This window comes from Temnothorax nylanderi, unplaced genomic scaffold, assembly GCF_030848795.1.
Source record: "Temnothorax nylanderi isolate EJ_2023f unplaced genomic scaffold, tnyl_v1.0 TNYL_tig0271_pilon, whole genome shotgun sequence".
Lineage (NCBI taxonomy): Eukaryota > Metazoa > Arthropoda > Insecta > Hymenoptera > Formicidae > Temnothorax > Temnothorax nylanderi.
This window is the reverse complement of record NW_027249333.1, coordinates 1-22,614: the sequence shown is the minus strand read 5'-3', so window position 1 is coordinate 22,614 and position 22,614 is coordinate 1. Positions and strand designations below refer to the sequence as shown.

Here is a 22,614-nt window from a genome sequence, read left to right as displayed (position 1 = left end):
GTTGTAGTTCGTAAAAATTTTATCGGCCAGTGTCGTTATATATAAAGCTACGTGTGGCTTTCCATAGCCTTTACAGGGAATCAAGTGTTAAGAAATACAGCAGGTGATACAGGTACGTGTACGTTAATTAGCTTTGAGTGCGTTCCCCTTAACGCTAACAGCGCTCATCATATATAAGGATCATTCGTCCTTGATGGTTAACATTTGACAAACAAGGATGAAATGATTCTAAGAGTCTTGTGAGTGTTAAGTGTAACGCAGCCTTTATGTCTCGTTGTCCCCGGTTATCCTTTTTCATTCTATCCTCATTTCGTGCACACCACGTGAGGTCTGACTATTTCGGCCAATACTCTCGTACTCTCGTCGTTGCCGTATTTGTTGCCGTGGCTATCACTTTTTCCAAATCGCTAACTTAGCGACGCTAAGGGCTCATGCACAATGCCAGATAAAGGAACAAGGAATTATAGCCAATTTCTTCACCGTCAGATAATTCTATCCTTCGGTTAACCTTACTCTTCATTTCTTTCTAACCTGCCCCCTTAGAAAGAGATGAAGAGTGAGGTTAACCGAAGGATAGAGTTATCCAACGGTGAAGAAATTGGCCCTTAAACATAGTAATAGTCGCATCTTTTTTCAAGACGCAGCTTCTCTCTTTTTTCAAGACACGGAATTCTCTTTATGTTTAATTCCTTGTTCCTTTTCCTCTCATTGTGCATGAGCCCTAAAGGCCAAAGCACATAACAGGCGTAGCAAATGTACTTGCTTATATTGCTTATTGCAATTACTATTATTGCTACGTCATGTTATGTGCTTTGACCTGAAAGCTGCTTTGCAATGTTTATGCTTGTTGTAATATTCATAGATTAATATATACTTTTGGCTCTGGCCAAATTTAAAAGCATACGAATCACGTAACAATATATTAAATTAAATTTTGAGAATTATTATTAATTGTATTTATAACTGTAAATTTGTTTCAGGTTGAATTTTGAAGCAAAAAGGAGGTCCGGATGTGCGGTCTCACGTGTTTAATATATTAAACAGTACAATCAGCAATTTCGTTGCAACACAGTATAGCTATAAGGGTCAAAAAAAGAAAAAAAGATTTCTGGATCTAATGTTCAACACCTGTATATATAGTAAGTAATTGTTAATAACATATATATTTTTAAGATTATAAACAAATTTTTTACACTTTATGTTTTTATTTTATTTAATATTTTGAATTTACTTTTTTGAATTTAAATTTACGTAGTAATTAAATGTGAAATTTACTACGTAAATTTTGATTTACTACTGGAAAACACATCTATCTTTCAATCTTACAGACTCACGTAAATACTTATGTATTTTTTTACAGAAGCTGCACAAATGCACACACCTTCAGCGACAGATAATAATGTGAGAACCGCTATAGCTGCTTGGCTTGATAATTCATCATCTCGTTTAAAAAATGAGCATAAGTAAGTAGAAGAAACATTTTTTTAAAACAAGTTTTTTATGTTACAAATGTAAGATAAATAATTAAAAATTATTTGTTTCAGTAAACGTGCTAAAGAACCTAACCTTAGAATGACTTTTGAAGATAATTCTGACGAAAATTAAGATTGATGGAAGGAGATAAATCGAAGAGGAGAAGGAAGAAAAAAAATAGATATTGTACTCATTGTTGTCCGCAGTCTGTAATTAGGCTAAATAGTACTTTCCATGGGAAATGGCCCATTTTATAAACAAACGCGGCCCGACGCCGTGTGACGAAATATTACCGAACGATAATTAACATATTGTTGCATCCAAACCGGCCGACTGTGTGTGGTATAGCAGGAGAATTTAACCGCGCAATTAACGAATTTGCCGAGAGTAATGCGAGTGCCGACATTGCTCTTTTCATAGAGAGTGGTGAGCTGAAAAATAATATCCTGGGTTACCTTACTTCGTGCGTATTTTTATAAAATAACATTGTGCCGAATGAAATATTTGAAAAGTTTACATTGTTTGCGACATTTTTTTATGATAATATCAATCGAGATATTAATACTCATGCATCTGTTGCATCAACTTTTTTTTACAACATGTAACGAGACTATATTTTATACTTGCAGATTTTAACGGCACAATTAATTACATTCCGTTTTCTATTTTTATATGTATTAAGTGTATTATCGCGTTATCTAAATTCTTCATATTTAAATTCTTTCTCGAACTTTGTTAAGACTCATGATAGATGTGATTCCTTTACGATCTTGAATTCTAAATGATCGTTTTAATTGTGTAGGCTTTATGAAAGACTAATCTTTCTTAATATAGAACTAAAAGTGTATTTGTGTTATTTATTATAGCAACACTATTATTGAGATTAACAAAGCACGAGAAAGTAAAAGACAAAATTGTCAAAATGCACGTTGTCTAAAATACATAGCAAAGCGTTTTTTTTAATATTACATAGAATATATATATATTCATTTAAAAATTTTGTGCAATAAAAAGTGCAATGAAAAAGAAAGACATTTTTGTTAATATATATCATTAGACTCGTGAAAATGTCAATAAATTAATTAAAAGACGGCGATACGAGTCAAGCGCGGTACGTGGTGCGCAACTAGAGAAATAATAGTTACAGAAGTAACTATTATGTAATTCGTTACTTCTGTAACTATTATTTCTCTAGTTGCGCACCACGTACCGCGCTTGACTCGTATCGCCGTCTTTTAATTAATTTATTGATATTTTTGTTACCTTTCCAAAAACCTTTCCTAAACATTTCGTGAAGAAAGTAACAATATTTTACAAAATATTTATCATAATGATTTAATAAATATTTAATAATATGTACCATAATATTTATGATAAACATTTTTATAATATTTATAATAAATATTTATCATCTGTTCAATCGAAGACTACAAAAATATTTATGAAATATTTTGATAAATATTTATAAAATATTCAAATAAATCTTATAAATATTTTGTAAATATTTTATAAATATTGTGTGCTGTTTGGGAATGATACATGACATTCCTTTTCAGTTTCATCCAATCCACCATCACTTTTCAGTTCTTTCAGTTATTTGTTAGACATTCTATATATATCGCATCAGTTTTCCATGATGTAAATTTTAAAACTAACATACTAATTACAGATAAGTAACAAAATAATTCTGCTTTAAATAAATAAATTTTTAGAAGGTTATTCCGCAACGTGGCCAATTGATCTTTCTAAGCATCCACTCATTGATGATGAATTATATAATAAGGTAAATTACATGTATCCAGTACATATTCACCCCTAATTGAATATATTTATATCTACATATATACATTCGTGCTCTCGCGTGCACGTGCGCGGGTGTATTATTCCTTTTTAATTATGACCGATAAATATAAGAGACAATGTAAAACTGTAATTTGATGACTCATTATTATTTATTAATGCACAATGTATGTGTATGCTCTTAATTGTTCTATTAATTTTATTTTAGATAACAAATTGTACAATACGTGATGTACTAGATCTAATAGTCCTTGGAGAAATTACGATTTGTAAACGCAAAATCGAAATACGCTATTGTGAAATAAAGCGACACGTGAATCGCTTTTCGAATTTTTATGTGTGAAACTTTATTTATCTGGAATTTTTATTAATAATTTAAAATTTAAACATAATGTTTAATGAATGTTAAATAATTTATCAGACCAATGTAATGTGGAATCAATGTTATGTATATAATGTATACTTCTATATTAATAATATATATATATTAATATTTATTATAAATTTTAGTCAAGGGCGGCAGTGTGGTCTAGTGGTAGAGCGCCAGACTCGTAATCTGAGAAACCACACTGAGAAAAAGATTTCTTTGGACCAAATAAGGCTCATTAACAGATAATAAATGGCATGGTTGGATACGGCGAATCGAATCAATTTGTTGAATCAATGCAATCGTTAGTTTGTGATAATAGTGAATATTTCTTAGTAGTTAAAGAATATAATTTTGGCACAAAAGTATATTTTGTTACATTGATACTGGCGATGCGCCGCGTAGCGGGCGCGAGCCGAACTCTCTCGCCGCGTGAGAGTGCGCCGTCGTGAGACAGGTTAGTTTTACACTACTGATGACCAGTCATTGCGATAGTAATCCTGCTCAGTACGAGAGGAACCGCAGGTTCGGACATTTGGTTCACGCACTCGGTCGAGCGGCCGGTGGTTCGAAGCTACCATCCGTGGGATTAAGGTGCGATTTCACGATGACGCTCGACGCTGGATTCGAGCGTCAAATCTGGTCACGTGATAGATTCAGAGGGACGCGAAATATAACCTAACCACTGGATTGGCTGAATTCGAGCGTCGAGTGTCAAAGCTAAACACAGTTTAGCTTTTTGGCGCTGTTTGACGCTCGAATCCAGCGTCGAGCGTCATCGTGAAATCGCACCTTTATGCCTGAACGCCTCTAAGGTACGCCGAGCACCGAGCACGAACAGGGGCTCCAATCGTCTGTGATAATAAGCTGAAGCAAAATTGTGGGTAATTGTGCGCGCCATCTACCACTTAGGGAGGAACTAAACTCGTATATATATGTCATATTAAACCTATATATAGCTCATTCTCTATATGTTTCAATAGACCTGTTCTTTTCAGCTGAACTGCTGCACTAGTTCAGAGTTTATCTTTTTTACCCCACATTGGAAGGAAAAAGATAAACTTTGAACTAATGCAGCAGTTCAGCTGAAAAGAACAGGCCTATATATTATTATGTTCTACTATATTATTTATGTATTGATGATTTTCGGAGAGATTAAATCTAAATAGTATGTATAACTTAAAGGAAGATAATAAATTAAAAATATTATAAAACAGATAGCATAATTTATAGTTAATAATATATTTATTATATATATTAATTATGTGTCAAAATACAATAAAACATTGAACTTACGCGTAAATAAACATAATATATGCCTTATATAATATTCTACATTTCTCATTTTTTAGTAACACAATAAGAAAATAAACAATTGTAAAATAAAAGTAATTCAATTATATATTATAATTCGGTATGTTACTCATCATGCTTTTTAGAGATTATTTTACTATGTTTCTTGAAATAATTATATGCTAGAGAATGTAGTTCACTTGCTTGTGCCGTTGGAGTCTCTGTTCCATTTAAAATGTTATTCATTATTTTAATATTTTTTCGGATATGTACTATTATATATTTATTCATCACATATTCCTCAATATGCTTTTGTTCGCAACATATATCAGAATTAATACTTATGATTAGTTCCTTAATATTTGTTTTTATATATTTGGTTAGCTTAGTAATGTAACAATATTTATTAAAAAAATAATTTGTTATGGCAATTATTTTTTTTATATATTCTATTACAGCCTCTTGGTTGCTTATTAATAAGGCACAACAAATATCACAAAATCTTACTGCAGACAAGATATTCTCAACAATATTTTTAAAATTTTCTGTTATATTATTGAGTAATTCTTCCATTACATTTTGTGGAATATAAATATTGTTATTAATCTCGTCCAACTCGTTATAAAGAGGTATCGTTAAAAAATGTATTAAGTTTTCCATGTTAGTATTTTCACAATTACTGCCAGATGATGTATATTGCGTGCAAGAATTTATTAATAAAGTTCTGTAATAAGTAGAAAAATTAGAGCAAGTTGGAATAATATTTCTTCCTCCATGTTGTCTAATTTGGCAGAAAAAATTCTCTAAAGGATCTTGATTAAATTCACGTGTGGCAAAACTATTGAAACCTAATTCTCTTAAATAACTTCTTAATAACTTAAACCCACGTAAAGTATGTTGGAAATTGTTTAGGACATCGGGTCTTTCTTTATCATGTTTTTTTGTTTTTATAAAAGACATGTTTTGTAAAAATCTTATTCCAGCATTCCATATATCTTCTTGTGTGCAATTATCAGCTGCAGTAGAAGTCATAGTCTCCTCATTTATACTTCGATCACGCATTCTAATGCCTCCATTAAGGCTATCAAAAAGATCATTAAAAATTTTAAAAAATAAGCTGTATCTGTACCATCACGAGGCATTTTCCATGTCTTACATCTACTTTCTAATTCTTGCTCACTATATAACAACATTACTTTAAAATATGTGTTTGAGAAAACTTGTGTGCAGTAAAGTACTCTCATTTTTCTTATTTTTTCTGGTATGACATGAGAATCCTTAATTTTGTCTAAGAATCCATCAAGTCCTCTGCTCTTATCAATAAAATAAGTTTGTATCACGTTTGACCATTTAGCAACTTTTGTAACATTATCCTCTAACATATATTTACAGTCTTTCGTTAACAAATTATTGCGAATGCATTTCATTAAATGCGGGGGATCATATAATGGTATTACTTTAATGCCTTTTATATTTATTATATTATCATGTTTTTCCATTTCCGTTGGTGCATTTCTTTTACTATCAAAAATCATAGTTTTGATCGCTTTAACGTTTGTACTACCCTGATCACAGACTGAAGCTATTATTTCTAAACCTATTTCATGGCATCGTTTTATTATATCTTTATACATGCACGCAATATCCTGCCATGAAGATGTGCTTTTACAAAATGTATATAGAAGGGGTTGTTTCCATGGTCTTTGTCCATATATACCTTTTAACATCCATACTGTGACATGATCCGCAATATTAATGTTTCGATCAAAACCTGTATCAACAACCCCTTCTATAATATCAGTCGATGCATTATAATATAAGCCTGCGCTTAATTTCATCTCGTCAAATAAGAGTACACAATATTTTTCTCGGTAGTCTTTAAATTTGGAGACTCTTTCTTTTAAATTTTCAAATACACATTCTGATATGCCGCTACTTATAGATACATTTTTGATTACTTTTCTTAACGTTTCGATACTAGGTAAGCAGAAAATATTGACTAGAAATCTATATAATTTTGGACTTCTCTTTGCTAATGTCAGCGCAAAGGCTTTATCTTTAATTGAATAACGCCGATTATACTTATCTGTTTTGAAATTATTAATATTGGATAAAAAGAATGTTTGCATCGGATCTGGCATTTCCTCAATTGTTGTAATAAAATTACTTTTGCCTAACTTCTTCACCTCTTTCAACCGCTGGTATAAGGAAACTCTTCTCTTTCTCTGTTGCCTTGAAATTTTCATTAAGTGTACTATTTGATTGTATACATGTTTGTCGCGCACAGATAACTGTGACTGTCGGGTCACGTGGAAAAGGTGTAATATGGAATCTAGAAATAATTAAGATAAATAAAATTTAGACAAACAATTCAGATAAGACAATATATTTTTTGTATGTAATATGTTATATCTTCAGACATGTCATATGTCATAGCTTCATAATATAAAGAATATGAATTACAACTTCATGATTAAGAATATAAATAATTGAGAATATAAATGATTGAGAACATAACATGATTAAAAATATAAGTCACATTTTCATGATTAGTATAAATCACATCTCCATGGTTGAGAATATAAATCAATTTTATTACGTTTACTACCTTTCTTCTTTTCCTTAGTTGATAATTTGCGTTTCAATTTGCGCTGTGGAACTAATGATGTTGAACAATTTGGTTGTTCGGTGTCTGTGATATTTGAATACTCAATAGACGCTGTATCTAAAAGTAATTCAAAATAAATTATAAATACAGTACATTTATAGAAATATAAATACAAAACAGGTTATAAATAACTACAGTATATACTCAGTTTTAAATAATATATTGAAAAAAAAATATATATATATATATATATATATATATAGAAAACTTGATATCAAAATGATTAAATATTAGTCATATTGTACCTGTTTGTTTTATCTGTCCTATCTCATCAGCATCAAACTGTTCATCTGTAACTTGCGAAGTTGTTTGTTTTATTTGTGCTATTTTATTAGGATCAGATTCCAAATTAATAGTAACTGACAAATCAGCAGGATGAAATGATGTTGAACAATTTGGTTGTTCGGTGTCTGTGATATTCGAATACTCAATAGACGCTGTATCTAAAAGTAATTCAAAATAGATTATAAATACAGTACATTTATAGAAATATAAATACAAAACAGGTTATAAATAACTACAGTATATACTCAGTTTTAAATAATATATTAAAAAAAAATATATATATATATATATAGAAAACTTGATATCAAAATGTTTAAATATTAGTCATATTGTACCTGTTTGTTCTATCTGTCCTATCTCATCAGCATCAAACTGTTCATCTGTAACTTGCGAAGTTGTTTGTTTTATTTGTGCTATTTTATTAGGATCAGATTCCAAATTAATAATAACTGACAAATCAGCAGAATAATCTGTAAAAATATGTTCACAGTTTCATAAGATATAAAAAACGCGTTCCTTTCATTATGTAATATTCTATATATTAATTATGTCACCTATTAATGTTTTTGTAACATTTGTTGCTGTAACTGGCAAATCTATATTTTTTCTTTGACTTTCATTAGGATTGTATATTGATGTATCAATGGAATCTGTATATAAAAAAAAATATATATATATATGTATATGTATATAAAATTTATTCAAATAAGTTAATTAAAATATATTTTAATATGTATATACCAGGTAAATTCAGTGTTGGAATGGCCATATTACTAAGCCTTTTGCTAAATTTGAAGCGTTGTTCAAAATGGGCATCACAGACAACTTTTTCTCTCAATTGTTTATGAGATAATTGCAATAAGTTTCTGTTGCCACATGCACTTATCCATTGTCTACATCGTTCTAATAATTTTGGAAAATGGTACTTTTTTTCAATGTTAAAAGTACAACCTTCTACTTCACATTTTTTATATGACGTAGTCATTCCTATCAAAAAAGTAAATAATTATAGAATATAAAAAATATAAAATATAAGTTAAATTAAAGCAATTACTTTGCAATTTTTATTTAATTTCTTTTCAGACTTGTATGAGTAAGGATCTAGAAGAACTTTGGATAGCTGCATATGGGTTATGCAGCTATCAAAATTTATCTGCCCCGGAATTCTGTAACTCCTTAACGACAGTTTCGGTATCGTTGCGCAGGTATTATTAGAAGTACAAATTAGTACGGTCCGTTTTCAAAAAATGGCTCTGGCTGTTATGAATGTTTACAGAATCCCGGGGCTGGGTTGGTCCTTAGATTTATTTGGTAAACGGTATCATTACGTTATCATTGCATACTTTACGCAGGTATAATTATTCTCAACTTACTGTAACCATCACGTGCTGTAACCCAAATCTGCAATATACCACAATATACGACTGATTGCCACCGATACAGCTCTCACCGACACCAACCGACATTCACCGATACAGACACTGCCGAAACAGCTCTCACCGATATGAATTATACATGTATTTGTGGCATCTAGTAACGCCATCTACCACTTAGGAAGGAACTTTTTGAGGATTCGGTCGACCGTATTACGCTTGAAGCCCCTAAGGTACGCCGAGCACCGAGCACGAAACAAAAGCAAGATTTCTTATCTATTAAGAAATATAGAGTTGGCTCAACAAATCGCATTCAACATGTCAACTATATCGCCGAGTTGACACAAATATGAATGATTAGCAATACCAACAAAACATTCATTTATATTAAATATAATTCGTTTGCTTGAAATAAATATTTTAGAAAAGTGTCAACCAAATATATTTAATTGACATAAAGAAACCTTTTTCTCAGTGCAGGTTCGAGTCCACTAGAGCCATGTAAACATGGAATGTTTTTCCGAAGCTGCGCCCCTCCGTGCAAGATAGGCTCTTGTGCGGAGCAAACTGGGCTCCGTCTTTCGGAAAGAGACGTTAAGCCGTTGGTCCAAAAGGGTTAAAGTGAGAGGAGAAAGGGTAGTAGTGTAAAGGTTTGGGTAACGTTCCTTATAAAAACGACTTGCAAACCCTGCGGGGATAAGCAATAAAGATAGTTTATGAGTTTTTATTATAAATTTTAGTCTGTTTAATATGTATACCTATGTTCACATAGGGCCAATTCCTTTTAGCGACACAAGTCGACACAAACATCGTTCTATCCTTCTTGGCATTCAATGAATAACAAAGACAGAACGACACTTGTGTCGACTTGTGTCACTAAAAGGAATTGGCCCATAAATGTTCATAATAAACAATACTCATGAGTATTTTTTAAAAAGGTATAAAGTAATAAGATAATAGATTAACATAAAAAGAACATAATAGCGACTGAAAAAAGATTACAATTTGCAATGTACAATTGCAGTATTATTTTTAATGCGATTATAAAATATAATAAAATCATAATTCAGAAACAAAGAGCTGATTATGTTCCTAAGAAATTATGATAAAAGAATAAAAATATAAATTATAATTTCTAATAATTTTTGCCAAAAATCTTTTTGACAGAAATAACTAATATCTTGTTATACATTGTGAAATAATATCTATTAACTAGTAAATGTTAACGACTTTGTATGTTACATCCCAGACACGCATGTTATTTAAAATACTTATTGTTATATATCGAATAATGTTATTGTACTTTTGGATTATTTCTAAAAAACAAAATCGCAATTGTATATACCTATATCTAACATTAACAGCATAGGATATCGTATGTTAAGTATATAGCTAATTGTCACAAAGCGTCATTTTTGATTAGGCGCACAATTTTAATATATGTATATTAGGGTGATTCAAAAAAACCTTCTTTTTGTATTTTTCGCGATACACCCCAAAATATCAAAGCTTACCTAAAAAAAGAATTTTCCTCAAAAGGGGAGCAAAATCGAACAAGTTTTAGAGGTCGCTACCAGCGATTTTTAATATTTTCGATTAAAAAATCGGTTTTTTTTTCAAATATTCAAAATTGCATAACTTTTCGAGTTTTAATGATAGAGGCATGAAATTTTCAGAGAATCTTCGTCAATTTATGTAGTTTATAAATATTGAGTTAAAAAATTTATTTTCGGAAACAATTTTTTTACGTTTCTTTTGTTTATAATAAAAAAATAATTGTCTATAACTAATAGGCGCCAGCGATCTGGGATTTGGTTTTGATTTTAAATTACATCTGGGTAATCCAAAAACACATTTCAATAATCAAATGCTTGAACATCGGTGAATTTGTTGCTAAAAATTTGTTTAAACAACAAATTCAAAAAACCACGTTACCCGTAATGTAGAAATAATGCATGTTATAATCTTTATAAATTTTTTATATATATATATATATATATAAGCTGATTTGCCAGAAATAAATATGTACCTCAAGACAGTTTATGCAGTGGTTGAAACACATAATTTATATTTTTATAATCAAATAAATGCATATTACTTTTATATTAATATTCATTTTTTCTCAATATTTGTCAACAAAATTCTGTTTTTATCTTTACGGTTTTTCGGTTACTATTATCGTCTATATTTATCTTCTCTCTTTTTATATATTAAAACTGATAGAAAGTTTTGCGTTTTATTATAGAATTATTTTCTAACAGATAATCTAAAGATATATCACCTGAAATGAAAGTTGGCATGGCATTTTTAAAACTGCTATTAATTGACGATCCAATATATTTCAATTCCGCAAGAAGGCATTTTTTTGAAAAAATTCAAACAATCGATTACGCGCACTGAAGTTGATTTCCATATGACGAAAAGATATGTAGTACCGATATATTATGTTTGTAACCGATACACATTATGGCTGTATTTCGATATTCACAGCAAGTACTGAAAATCTGTAGTTTTTACGTCACATATATTATAGATTATGCCCAGTTGTCTCGTCCGGATGGAATAATTATGTAGTCGTGCTCCTGCACGCTTCCAGACAACAGCATTCAAAGAATTGCCCCAAAATAAAAAGCGCGCGCGTGCTCCTCAGCGCCCCCCGCACGGTTCGCGCCACCAGGCGCTGCGCGCGCCTTCGTTCTTCTTCATTGTGTTCTGTTCGTTTGTCTAGACAACACGCACTTTTCCGTTTCTCAGGATTTTCTTCGTTTAGGATGCCGAAACATAGAGACAGGAAAGATAGCTCTCGCTCGAGACGCTCGAAAGGAAACAAAGCTCATCGTAAGCATCGCTCGCGTGTCTATTCGCCCCGTGAGACGATCTCGAGATCTCTCGCAACGTAGAGGAAGGTCACGTAGCTATTCTGCGGACACCAGGGGGACATCGAGGGATTCATCCGTTCAAGGCTCTCTTTCCAGGGACAGCTGCTTTCATATTCTTGAGCAGGTCCGTAAGCTTATCGTCGACCGAGCTGACGTGCCTAACCTCCAAGATCCCGCTCCCGAGGTTAGGTCGCACACAACGGCTATTGCGCCCGTAAACGAGGTATTATCGGTCTCTCAGACCATACCTCCTGCCTCAGAGCAATTAGCAAGCACTGAAGAACAGACGGTCGCACAAAACCGACCGGGGCGTTGTACCAGGTATGTCCTCTTGTTGACCCACACTCTCTTCATTTATAGTGTGGCAAAGAGTGGGCATAACCGACTGTTTTCTTCTGCTTTGCTTTTCTCTGTCTAGTGGCACCAGCGCCCACTAATGTTGGCGACGCTATCTCTACAACTCCTGGCAATGTATCTTTTGCGGATCCTCCTTCCGCGGTCATTCCGGATGTTCAGGACACGGAGGTCTTGTCAGAGTCAGATACCCTAGCCAGAGATTTATTTGGAGGAGATCAGGCACCGTCCACCTCGTCGGCCTGGAACCCGATTATCCTGAATTCGATTCAGACTAAAGCCCGCGTCGGCCTAAAGGATGATATACGTACTAGCCTTCTTGCCAAATATGAAGCAAAGGCGGACCTCGCGGCATTGGCTCCACCAAAACTCAACAAGGAATTACGCTCTGCCTTAACTCCGTCAGTTCTCAAACGTGACGAATATCAATCACTCTCACAGGCTCAAGTAGGTGCCTGTCTCAACGCACTCGGTTCCGGCATGTCAATCCTACTAAAGCCGGAAATTCTGCACGAGCTTAAGGACGACGCTCGATCGGCCCTATCATTTTTCTCAGAGGGCATACATTTACTATCAGACCATCACTTTCGCCTTTCTCTAGCTAGAAGAGCGTTCACCAAGCCTTCTTTTAATATCATAGGGAAAAATGCCGCGGAAACGGCACCCATTGACGAATTCTTGTTTGGTCAAAATTTCGCGGAGACCCTTAAAGCAGCACAGGCATGTGAAAAAGCAGGGCGCGACGTTTCTAAATCATCAGCTCTGGTGGGCAAGAAGACTTTGCAACCTGTCCGTCAGCAGGCGCCGCAGCGCCGTTTTCAGCCTCCTACGCCTAAATCGCAGCCTCCGGGAAACCGGAAAGCTCCTGTTCGTCCATCAACGGCTCGCCAAACAGGAGCCCCTTACTCCAGGAGCCGTCACCATCGCTCCCGCTCTCATTCTCACTCTCGGTCCCGGCCACGATACCATCGATAGATACTGTAAGTACCGCCGGGCGCCTCCGCAACTTTTCGTCACAATGGGCGGATATTACTACCGACCAAGTAGTATTGGAGGCTGTACAGGGCTACCGCATCCCTTTTACTCTTTTACCTCCACCGAGAGCAACTTTGAAAGAGATGGAATTCTCGCAGGCCAATGCTAAATTCTGTGATTTAGAAATTCAACGCCTTCAGCATAAAGGAGCCATTGAAGCGGTCGCACCCTGCGCAGAACAATTTTTATCCCCGTTCTTTCTTATAGATAAATCATCAGGTGGCAAGCGATTTATACTAAACCTACGTGAATTAAATACGTATATCGATCCGCCACATTTTAAGTTGGAAGATTGGCGGACAGTTATTCGCCTCATGCTACCGAGATCGCTAATGGCTACGTTAGATCTGGAAGACGCTTACCTGCTGGTTCCAATAGACAAAAATCACAGAAAATACTTGCGTTTCCAGTGGCGCGGAGTAACTTACGAATTTACCGCATTACCATTTGGCCTTTCGACAGCCCCATATATATTCACCAAAATCCTTCGACCTGTCATATCTTACCTTCGCGAGAGAGGTTTCCAATCTATCGTTTACCTGGATGATTTTCTTTTGCTCGGCTCATCCATAGAGGAATGCCGAGCCAATGTTACCACGACTATTAACCTCCTGCTGTCATTAGGCTTCAGGATAAATTATTCCAAGTCCTGTTTAGAGCCATCGTATACCCGGAAATTCTTAGGATTTATTTTTAATTCTACCGAGCAATCAATTTCGATTCCTCCTCACCGTCGGGAGAAATTATTACAAGTAACAAAAAATATGGCTCACAAATCAAGATGTTCTATTAAAGAACTCGCTAGCCTGATCGGATCGCTCATTTCGGTATGCCCAGCGGTTCAATATGGACTCCTATATACGAAATATTTGGAACGAGAAAAATTCTTGGCTCTCAATAAGAGCAACGATAATTATTTAGCAACTATGGAGATTCCATCATATCTCCAATCAGATTTTGCATGGTGGATCAAAATATTCTCAAATCCCAATCAATCTAATCAGATTCGTTCGGGCAGATTTATCAGAGAAATTTTTTCAGATGCCTCTTTGAACGGTTGGGGAGCCTCGTGCGGCGAGCTGCGTACACACGGCTGGTGGTCGGCAGACGATAGAGCTCTTCACATTAACGCACTCGAACTTAAAGCAGCCTTTTACGCCCTACGCTGCTTCGCAGCGGACCTCTGCGATTGTGACATCCTGCTTCGTATTGACAACACAACCGCTTTAGCCTACGTCAATAAGTTTGGTTCTATCCAATTTCCACATCTTACCGAAATTTCAAGACAAATTTGGCGGTGGTGCGAGGATCGAAATATCTTCATTTTTGCCTCGTATATCTCCTCTATTGAGAACTCCATCGCCGACGCTGAATCTCGAATCGCAGACCCCGATACCGAGTGGTCCCTGTCCAACTATAATTTTCAGCGAGTGGCCAGAACCTTTGGTCCATTCGACGTAGACCTCTTCGCGTCTCTACTCAATACCAAGTGCGATTCCTACGTTTCATGGTTCCCAGATCCAGGATCTTTAGCAGTAGATGCGTTCACCCTCTCATGGGAGGGACTGAATTTTTATGCTTTTCCACCCTTTATTTTGTTACCACGCGTATTGAGAAAGATAGTGAACGAGGGCGCAAAGGGAACTTTGGTGGTGCCCTGGTGGCCCTCTCAAGCATGGTTTCCGTTGTTCCAACGTCTCTTAATATCGAAACCATTAATTCTTCCCCCCAGTTATACTCTGCTTTCTTCACCTTTCAGGAACCATCATCCAGCGTGGAAAACTCTTTCCCTGGTGGCCGGGAAGTTATCAGGGAATCTTTCAGGGCCCGTCTAATACCATCAGTAGCTATACCAACAATGCTAGCTTCTTTATCAGAAGCAACGATCAAGCAATACTCTCGCCCTCTTCACCTTTGGTGGAACTTCTGTCACCGCCGTCAGCTATCTTTATACTCTCCCACGGTCCCTCAGATGCTAGAATTTCTAGCTCAAGAACTCAACCCTACCGGCTCTTATTCGAGCCTAAATACGATGAGGTCGGCTATCTCGCTAATTTCTCAGAACGAAATCGGTCAACATCCGGCGGTTAAACGCTTTTGCAAAGGCGTTGCAGCACGCAATCCGCCGCAACCTCGTTATGACTACGTCTGGGATCCGGCTCCGGTAATCGTGAAATTAGCTTCTATTTATCCATACGATTCATGTTCTATGAATGTCATTACCAAGAAACTAATTCTGCTTCTTGCTCTCGCCACGGGCCAGCGCGCACAAACACTCGCTTCCATTAGAATATCTCAGATCTCGATTAATGACAAAATGATAATACGGATTCCTGACCGAATCAAAACCTCAGCACCGAACCGCGCTCAACCCCTTTTCTATTTTTCGCGTTTCCAGGATCGCGAGAATCTCTGTATCGTTCGCCTAACGGAATATTACATAGATAAAACCAAAGAGCTACGACCATCGGGATGCGATTTCCTTTTTATTTCTCTTACTAAACCATATAAAGCTATTACGGCTCAACGGTAAGCCGTTGGATTCGACAGAGCTTAGACAATTGCGGAATAAATACTAATATTTTCTCAGCTCACAGTACCCGTCACGCGTCAACGTCTAAAGCTGCAAAAAAGGGAGTTTCGCTCGACCTGATTAAGCGTGCGGCAGGCTGGACCGGTGAGTCCCGCGTTTTCGCAAATTTTTACAATAGGCCTATCATTAATCCAGAGGATTTCAGTAACGCGGTTCTTTTACCATAAAGGTCTAAAGTATATCCTCTTACGCATATTCCAAGGATAAGGTCAATAGTAAAAAAAAAAAAAAAAAAACAGTTTCTTACGGTATCTTAATGTAATTGCTTTATATAACTATACATTGCCCATCTTATGTCATCAACACTAGTTTGTGATTAATATTATTTTTATAATACAGTATTTGGATAACAAATCGCGATTCTTTTTTGAACAGCTACATAATTATTCCATCCGGACGAGACAACTGGGCATAATTGTTAGATTGAACGAACTTACCTGTGAAGTTCGATCCTAATTATGCCCTGTGTCTCGTCCGGATGGCCGCCCACCCTTGCCATTTTTCTCCCCTCCCTAATATATCGCGATTTGTCTTCTTTAAACTTATGAAGAACGAAGGCGCGCGCAGCGCCTGGTGGCGCGAACCGTGCGGGGGGCGCTGAGGAGCACGCGCGCGCTTTTTATTTTGGGGCAATTCTTTGAATGCTGTTGTCTGGAAGCGTGCAGGAGCACGACTACATAATTATTCCATCCGGACGAGACACAGGGCATAATTAGGATCGAACTTCACAGGTAAGTTCGTTCAATCTAACAATTAAGCTCCACCGAGGAACTGTTCGATTTGAAAGATTAACTAATCGCAATTTAATCGTAAATTCTGCAAAAGTGCGGTAAAGATCGACGATCGATTAATATTGCAGCTTGATCCTTTCACCCCCATTGGGACATAATGTCTCGTTGTGCAAAATTTCTTTTTAGGTAGTACACCTCGTAATAACCTTATACATTCCATTGTGGCCGAATTTAAAATCCAAGTTTATCCACAAAAATAATAGCAAACGTTAAAGTATTTTTCGCAAATATATTTTTTAAGAAGATCTCATTTTATGTTAAATCTACATGCGTGTTCTACGTAAAAAAAAAATAAAAGTAAAGTTTATTTCAAGGAGAAGCCATTTTTTTCTAAAAAAAACTGAAATACGCGAAACATCAATACGTTTTACATCTGCACGTAAGCATGTAAAAAATATAATTCTCGCATTATACTCGTGGAAGAAGATAAAAATACAATTTTTATAATATTGTAACAGTTGCGTTATTTTTACAATACTGTAATATTCTTCCCTGAACTTCACGTGCGATCAAGCCTTCGCTATAGATCAGCTTCGTACAATGACAAGTTTGAAGTGACTGAGTGACAAAAGAAATCTCTCAATCTCAACACGATGTTTCTCTCATGAAGCCTGTAAAGCTGTTTCTTTGTTCCCGGAAAAAAAACATTGAATTCGCTAAATATGTGAATTTTAGATATGTTACTATGTTACATAAAAAAAATAATAATAAAATGTATTAAAAAATCTGCCATTAAATAAATTCTTCTAAGATAAGAACAGTTTTTTCTATACTCTTAAAAAATTGCTATTTGTTAAGAAAACGTTTCGGGGTGAGTTTAGATTTTTTTCCTCAATTTGCAATAAATCGATCGTGATAAATTGTCCGACAAGTATCGTGATGAAGACATGCGATAATAATTTTCCGAAAAGCTATACATGCTGCATATACATGCAATTATCGATGATACATTAAAACAAAATCATTTCGTATATAAAGAAATGATTCGCTGATGATGGGATAACGATAGCGTCCTATTTCGTAAAATCGGACGAAAAGATGTTTCAATCCAAGAAAGAGAAAGAGAGAGAGAGAGAGATGAATGGCCACCATTATGGTGACGGTATACAAACCGCTATTGTGTTCGAAGGGACGCAATTACAATTGTTTGTTACGCTGCCGTGCCGCGGGATAAATTATATTCATCATTGTGTCGAGTATATTTAATCCGGTTATTTTTCGGATTCGTTATATTATTTCAAACGAGGGGGAGGTGAATAAAGCGGATAAAAATAAGAGGACAATGAGCTTTATTAATAATCTCGCTGCGCCACCAAACACGTGCCCGTATTTTCTTTACGCTTATTACGCTCTTCGTAATTGCGACAAGATTCCCCAATCGATTTGAAATTTCGTAAACTTAATGCGAAGAATTATCGCCTTAAAAAGAAATATATTTGTAATTTGTATATACATTATATATTGCATATCATACATTTATATGTGTTTCTAATATTATTTACTACTTTTTACAATATTGCGTAACAAGATCTTTTTTTAATCGACAGCAATCTCGCAAAATCGGATTTTTCGAACGCGGGAAAAGTCGTCAGCTTAAAATAAAAAATATACATATATAAACTTGTAAATATAAACATACCCACACGGAGCAAAACATCCATTAGATGTCCATTAGACATCCATCATGGAGATTCAAAACCTCTAATGGACGTCCATGTAACATCCACAGAACTTCCACTAATACTCGAAATGTCCGCTTGTAGTACCTCCATTAGATCTCCATTAGACGTATTGATAGATCTCTTTTAGACGTCATATAGATCAACCATAGATGTTTCATGGAGCTTCGATGGATAATTAAAATATGTTAACTAAACGTTTTATAAATTCTTTATGGATATACGCCTTGTTTATAAAGCTTACAACAAATTAGATAATTATTTATAAGTGTATCCAACAAATTATCAAAAATTGCTTTGAAGACCCCTGCTATGTGATACCAGAGGTATCACTTCAGATGATCTGCAGCAAAGAATTATCGCAGTCAGGCCTCTCACAGGCTCGCCTCTTAATATACTAGCGCGTGATGTTTTTTTATTACGAGAAAGTACTCGCGCATGGTAGCCGCGTCGCGGCAGTGCGGGTTACTAACGCTCGCGGTTATATGTTTATAAAAGACGTCTAATGGACGTCCATATTATATCCATCCATTAATAGAGGCAAATTAGACCAAAAAAGTGCGTTATCTCGGAACCGGTTAAAACTACTCGGATTTGAACGTTTTTTTTTAAATGTAGGTAATTAAAAACACTACAATGTTTATCGGTTAAAAATTGACGCTTTTTTTTATAATTAAAATAAACCTGAAAATTTATTAAATAAACAATTAGCGTCAATTTTTAACCCATAAACATTGTAGTGTTTTTAATTACCTAACATTAAAAAAAAAACGTTCAAATCCGAGTAGTTTTAACCGGTTCCGAGATAAAAACCTCGTCCACTGGACGTCCATGCTAAATGTTATATGGATGGATATAATATGGACGTCCATTAGACGTCCATTTGACATCCACCATAGAGGTAGATGTCTGGTGGAGCTATGGATGTTCTTTGGACGTCCATTGGAGGTTGTGTTCTGTGTGGGAGTACATCAAAAAAGTATTTGCATACCCAGTTTTCTTACAATAACTTTATTCGAAGGAATAATACATAATTACAAATTGTGTCCATAAGTAACTTATCACATATACTGTACGTTATTGTAAGAAAACTGGGTGTGCAGATACTTTTTTGATCCACCGTATACAGCTGTATTACGCACATTCGTAAGATAGCAAAATGGACTAGCATAGCTCAAGACTTGGGATATTTGGAATTTCCCAAATTGTGTTGGAGCTATCGACGGAACATTTAGTTGTACAGTGTTTCAAGAATACAGGCTCTACTTTTTTATAATTATAAAGGAACATTTAGTATAGTACTTCTCGCAGCCTGTGATGCGCAATATAGATTTACATATGTAAGCATTGGATCAGCCGGAAAAGAGAGCGATGGTGGTATTTTTCAATCATCAGATTTTGGAAAGATATAATTTGCACAAAAATTACCTGTGCCTCCCCAACTGTTCTCATGTATCAATACTAGAGTTTCTTTCGTATTTGTCGGAGACGCAGCATTCCCATTATTGGAAAATTTAATGCGGCCTTATCCCGGTGTTAATTTAACACCAGATCAAATAATTTTTAATTATAGAGAAAGCAGAGCTCGAATGTGTATTGAAAATACGTTTGGAGTAATGACGTCAAGATTTCGTATTTTCAGAAAACCAATATTGCATCTCTTAAAACTGTACAAAGTATTGTACAATGTTTTATTGTTTTGCACAATTGGCTTCGGGACAGTGAGCTTCATCTTGCCCCGACAAAGAAGATTCTTCCACCATGTTTTGTTGACAGAGAAGATCGAAGTGGAAATTTACAAATTGGACAATGGCGTGAAGAAAATGAATTTCTCGGACTACGAAACCTTAATCCAAACGTAGCCAGGAATTCAACGCAAGTGGCCAAAGAGTTCGGGAAATTTATAAAAATTATTTTATGGCGAAGGCAGTGTCCACTGGCAGTGGGATAAATTACCAGAACACCAAAGAACTGGTATTTGCAACAAGCAAATAATTAAGGTATGTTTACAATAATATAAAGTGTACAATAAACTGAGTCAATAAACTGAGTAAATAATATTTTATTTTAACATTGAACATTTAACTATTTTATTTTAACATTGTAATATTAATATAACTTAATTAATATATAAACAATGTAAAATAATAACTTTAATTATGTCTTCATTTTCTAAAATTTCTTCAAATGCGCTTAAAACTTTTTGCCTCATATATAACCGCGATGATAAACTAAAATTTTGTACATTGCGAGCAATTGATAAATAAAAATATTCTTCAGCAGAATGTCTCGATTTAATAAGATCTTGAAGTCGGTTTTTTTTTATATATCTAATATAACTTCTCCACCGGATCACACTCATGATTAGCTAAATTTGGAATTAAATATTTTTAATTATATATATATTATATATATTATACTATATTATAATTATATATTATATATATATATATATATAATATATATATAATTTCTAAATATATTTTATATAAATAACCTTTTGTTTTTTAAATAAATGAAGTAGATGTAGAAGATTTTTCTATAAAGAGTGAAGGGTGCTTAAGGGGACTTTGTCGTGGTGTGACATCTCTTTCACGAGAATTTGAAGAACAAGGTTGTGAAGATGGGCCTTCAATATTTGATTTTAATAGCTCTTCAGCTGTACATATAGGGTGCGTTCAGCCGATACTCCGCTCGCCTAGCAATCGGGAGCAGTCGCTCGTTTTCGCTCGTTTCCTCTCCTTTGACCCAATGGATTAAAAGGAGAGGAAACGAGCGAAAACGAGCGACTGCTCACGATTGCTAGGCTAGCGGAGTATCGGCTGAACGCAGCCATTGAGACTTGTATTTTATTAAACTGTTAGTGATTGTTATATTAATATTAAATGTAACGTTTTAATTTTGGTTTTGTTTTAATTATTTTTATTGTTCAGATTATTATGTTATAAAATATTATATTATAAAAATTTTTACTTTGACTTGGATTTCGATTATTTGGGACATCAATAAGGTTAATAATTGCGAATTTTCTTGTGATGCAAATGATTCATTATGACTCGTTTCTTTTATCGGTGAGACAGACTTTCTTATATTGCTTTCGGTTTCATGTGACATATTCGTTATTGTTCTAATAGAAAAAAATGAATTAAATTACAAATTATATATTATATGATGTAGTAAAGATACTCAATTATTATTGTTTCTCAATGATTTCATTATTAAAGATAATTAATAATATAAAAAATAATATGCTTACGGCCGCGGTTGCGACACTTGTTTTAAAATGCCATGCTCTCCCATAAGGGCCAAGTGAGATTTGTACAAATCAGCAGACCATGTTTTTTAAATGTGTTTTTAATATTTATTTTTATTAATATACTTTATACAATCCATTGTAAAAAATAATTTATTTAATGTTTATTAAATATTTATTTCACATTGATTATTTATTTGAAGTAATATTTAGAAAAAAATATTTATTAAACGTTTATTTAACGTTTATTTAATATTTCTTTTACATTAATATTTATTTGCAATAATGATTTAAAAAAAAATTATTCGATATTAATTTAATATTATTTTACATTACTTATTCATTTGCAATAATAATTTTAAAAAACATTATTTATATTTAGTCAACATTAATTTAATAATTATTTTACATTACTCATTTATTTGCAATAATGATTTGAAAAAACTTTATTTAATATTTATTCGACATTAATTTAATATTTATTTTACATTACTTATTACTTGCAATAATGATTTGAAAAAACCTTTACTTAATATTTATTCGACATTAATTTAATATTTATTTACATTACTCATTTATTTGCAATAATGATTTAAAAAAATATTATTTAATATTTCGACATTATTTTTAATTCTTCGAGTGGGTGTCGCCACCCAAACAAAAATTCAGGCCCGATATTTTTAAGATAGGCTTTAATAAATCATGCCCCTCCACTTAGGATCCCTATGTTTGAGTCCTTCTCTCGAAGATGCGTACAGAAAGGCTTTAAGC

At 34.2% G+C, this 22,614-nt stretch overlaps 1 protein-coding gene, 2 long non-coding RNA genes and 1 pseudogene across 4 annotated transcripts; 3 read left to right on the top strand and 1 right to left on the bottom strand.

The window, feature by feature from the left end:
* The first annotated feature begins 978 nt into the window (after positions 1-978).
* Positions 979-2,503, top strand: LOC139780305 (uncharacterized). The gene is made up of 3 exons (XR_011720201.1): positions 979-1,139; positions 1,361-1,463; positions 1,545-2,503. It is a non-coding gene; the product is annotated as an uncharacterized lncRNA (long non-coding RNA).
* A 129-nt stretch (positions 2,504-2,632) lies between these two features.
* Positions 2,633-4,858, top strand: LOC139780306 (uncharacterized). Its single transcript, XR_011720202.1, has 2 exons — positions 2,633-3,256; positions 3,482-4,858. It is a non-coding gene; the product is annotated as an uncharacterized lncRNA (long non-coding RNA).
* An 8-nt stretch (positions 4,859-4,866) lies between these two features.
* Positions 4,867-9,486, bottom strand: LOC139780304 (uncharacterized). 2 transcript variants are annotated; one of them, XM_071718912.1, is made up of 7 exons: positions 9,260-9,486; positions 8,628-8,873; positions 8,441-8,536; positions 8,222-8,356; positions 7,847-8,044; positions 7,542-7,658; positions 4,867-7,265 (listed from the first exon to the last, which is right to left on the bottom strand). In XM_071718912.1, the coding sequence occupies exons 2-7, from the start codon at positions 8,869-8,871 to the stop codon at positions 5,977-5,979; spliced, it is 2,079 nt and encodes a 692-aa protein (XP_071575013.1). In that variant the 5' UTR covers positions 8,872-8,873; positions 9,260-9,486; the 3' UTR covers positions 4,867-5,976. The 2 variants fall into 2 exon arrangements, with proteins under 2 accessions (XP_071575013.1, XP_071575014.1); XM_071718913.1 differs by lacking the exon at positions 4,867-7,265 and having other exon boundaries at positions 7,304-7,658.
* Positions 9,487-12,030: 2,544 nt separating this feature from the next.
* Positions 12,031-16,333, top strand: LOC139780319 (uncharacterized; annotated as a pseudogene).
* The last annotated feature ends 6,281 nt before the right edge of the window (positions 16,334-22,614 follow it).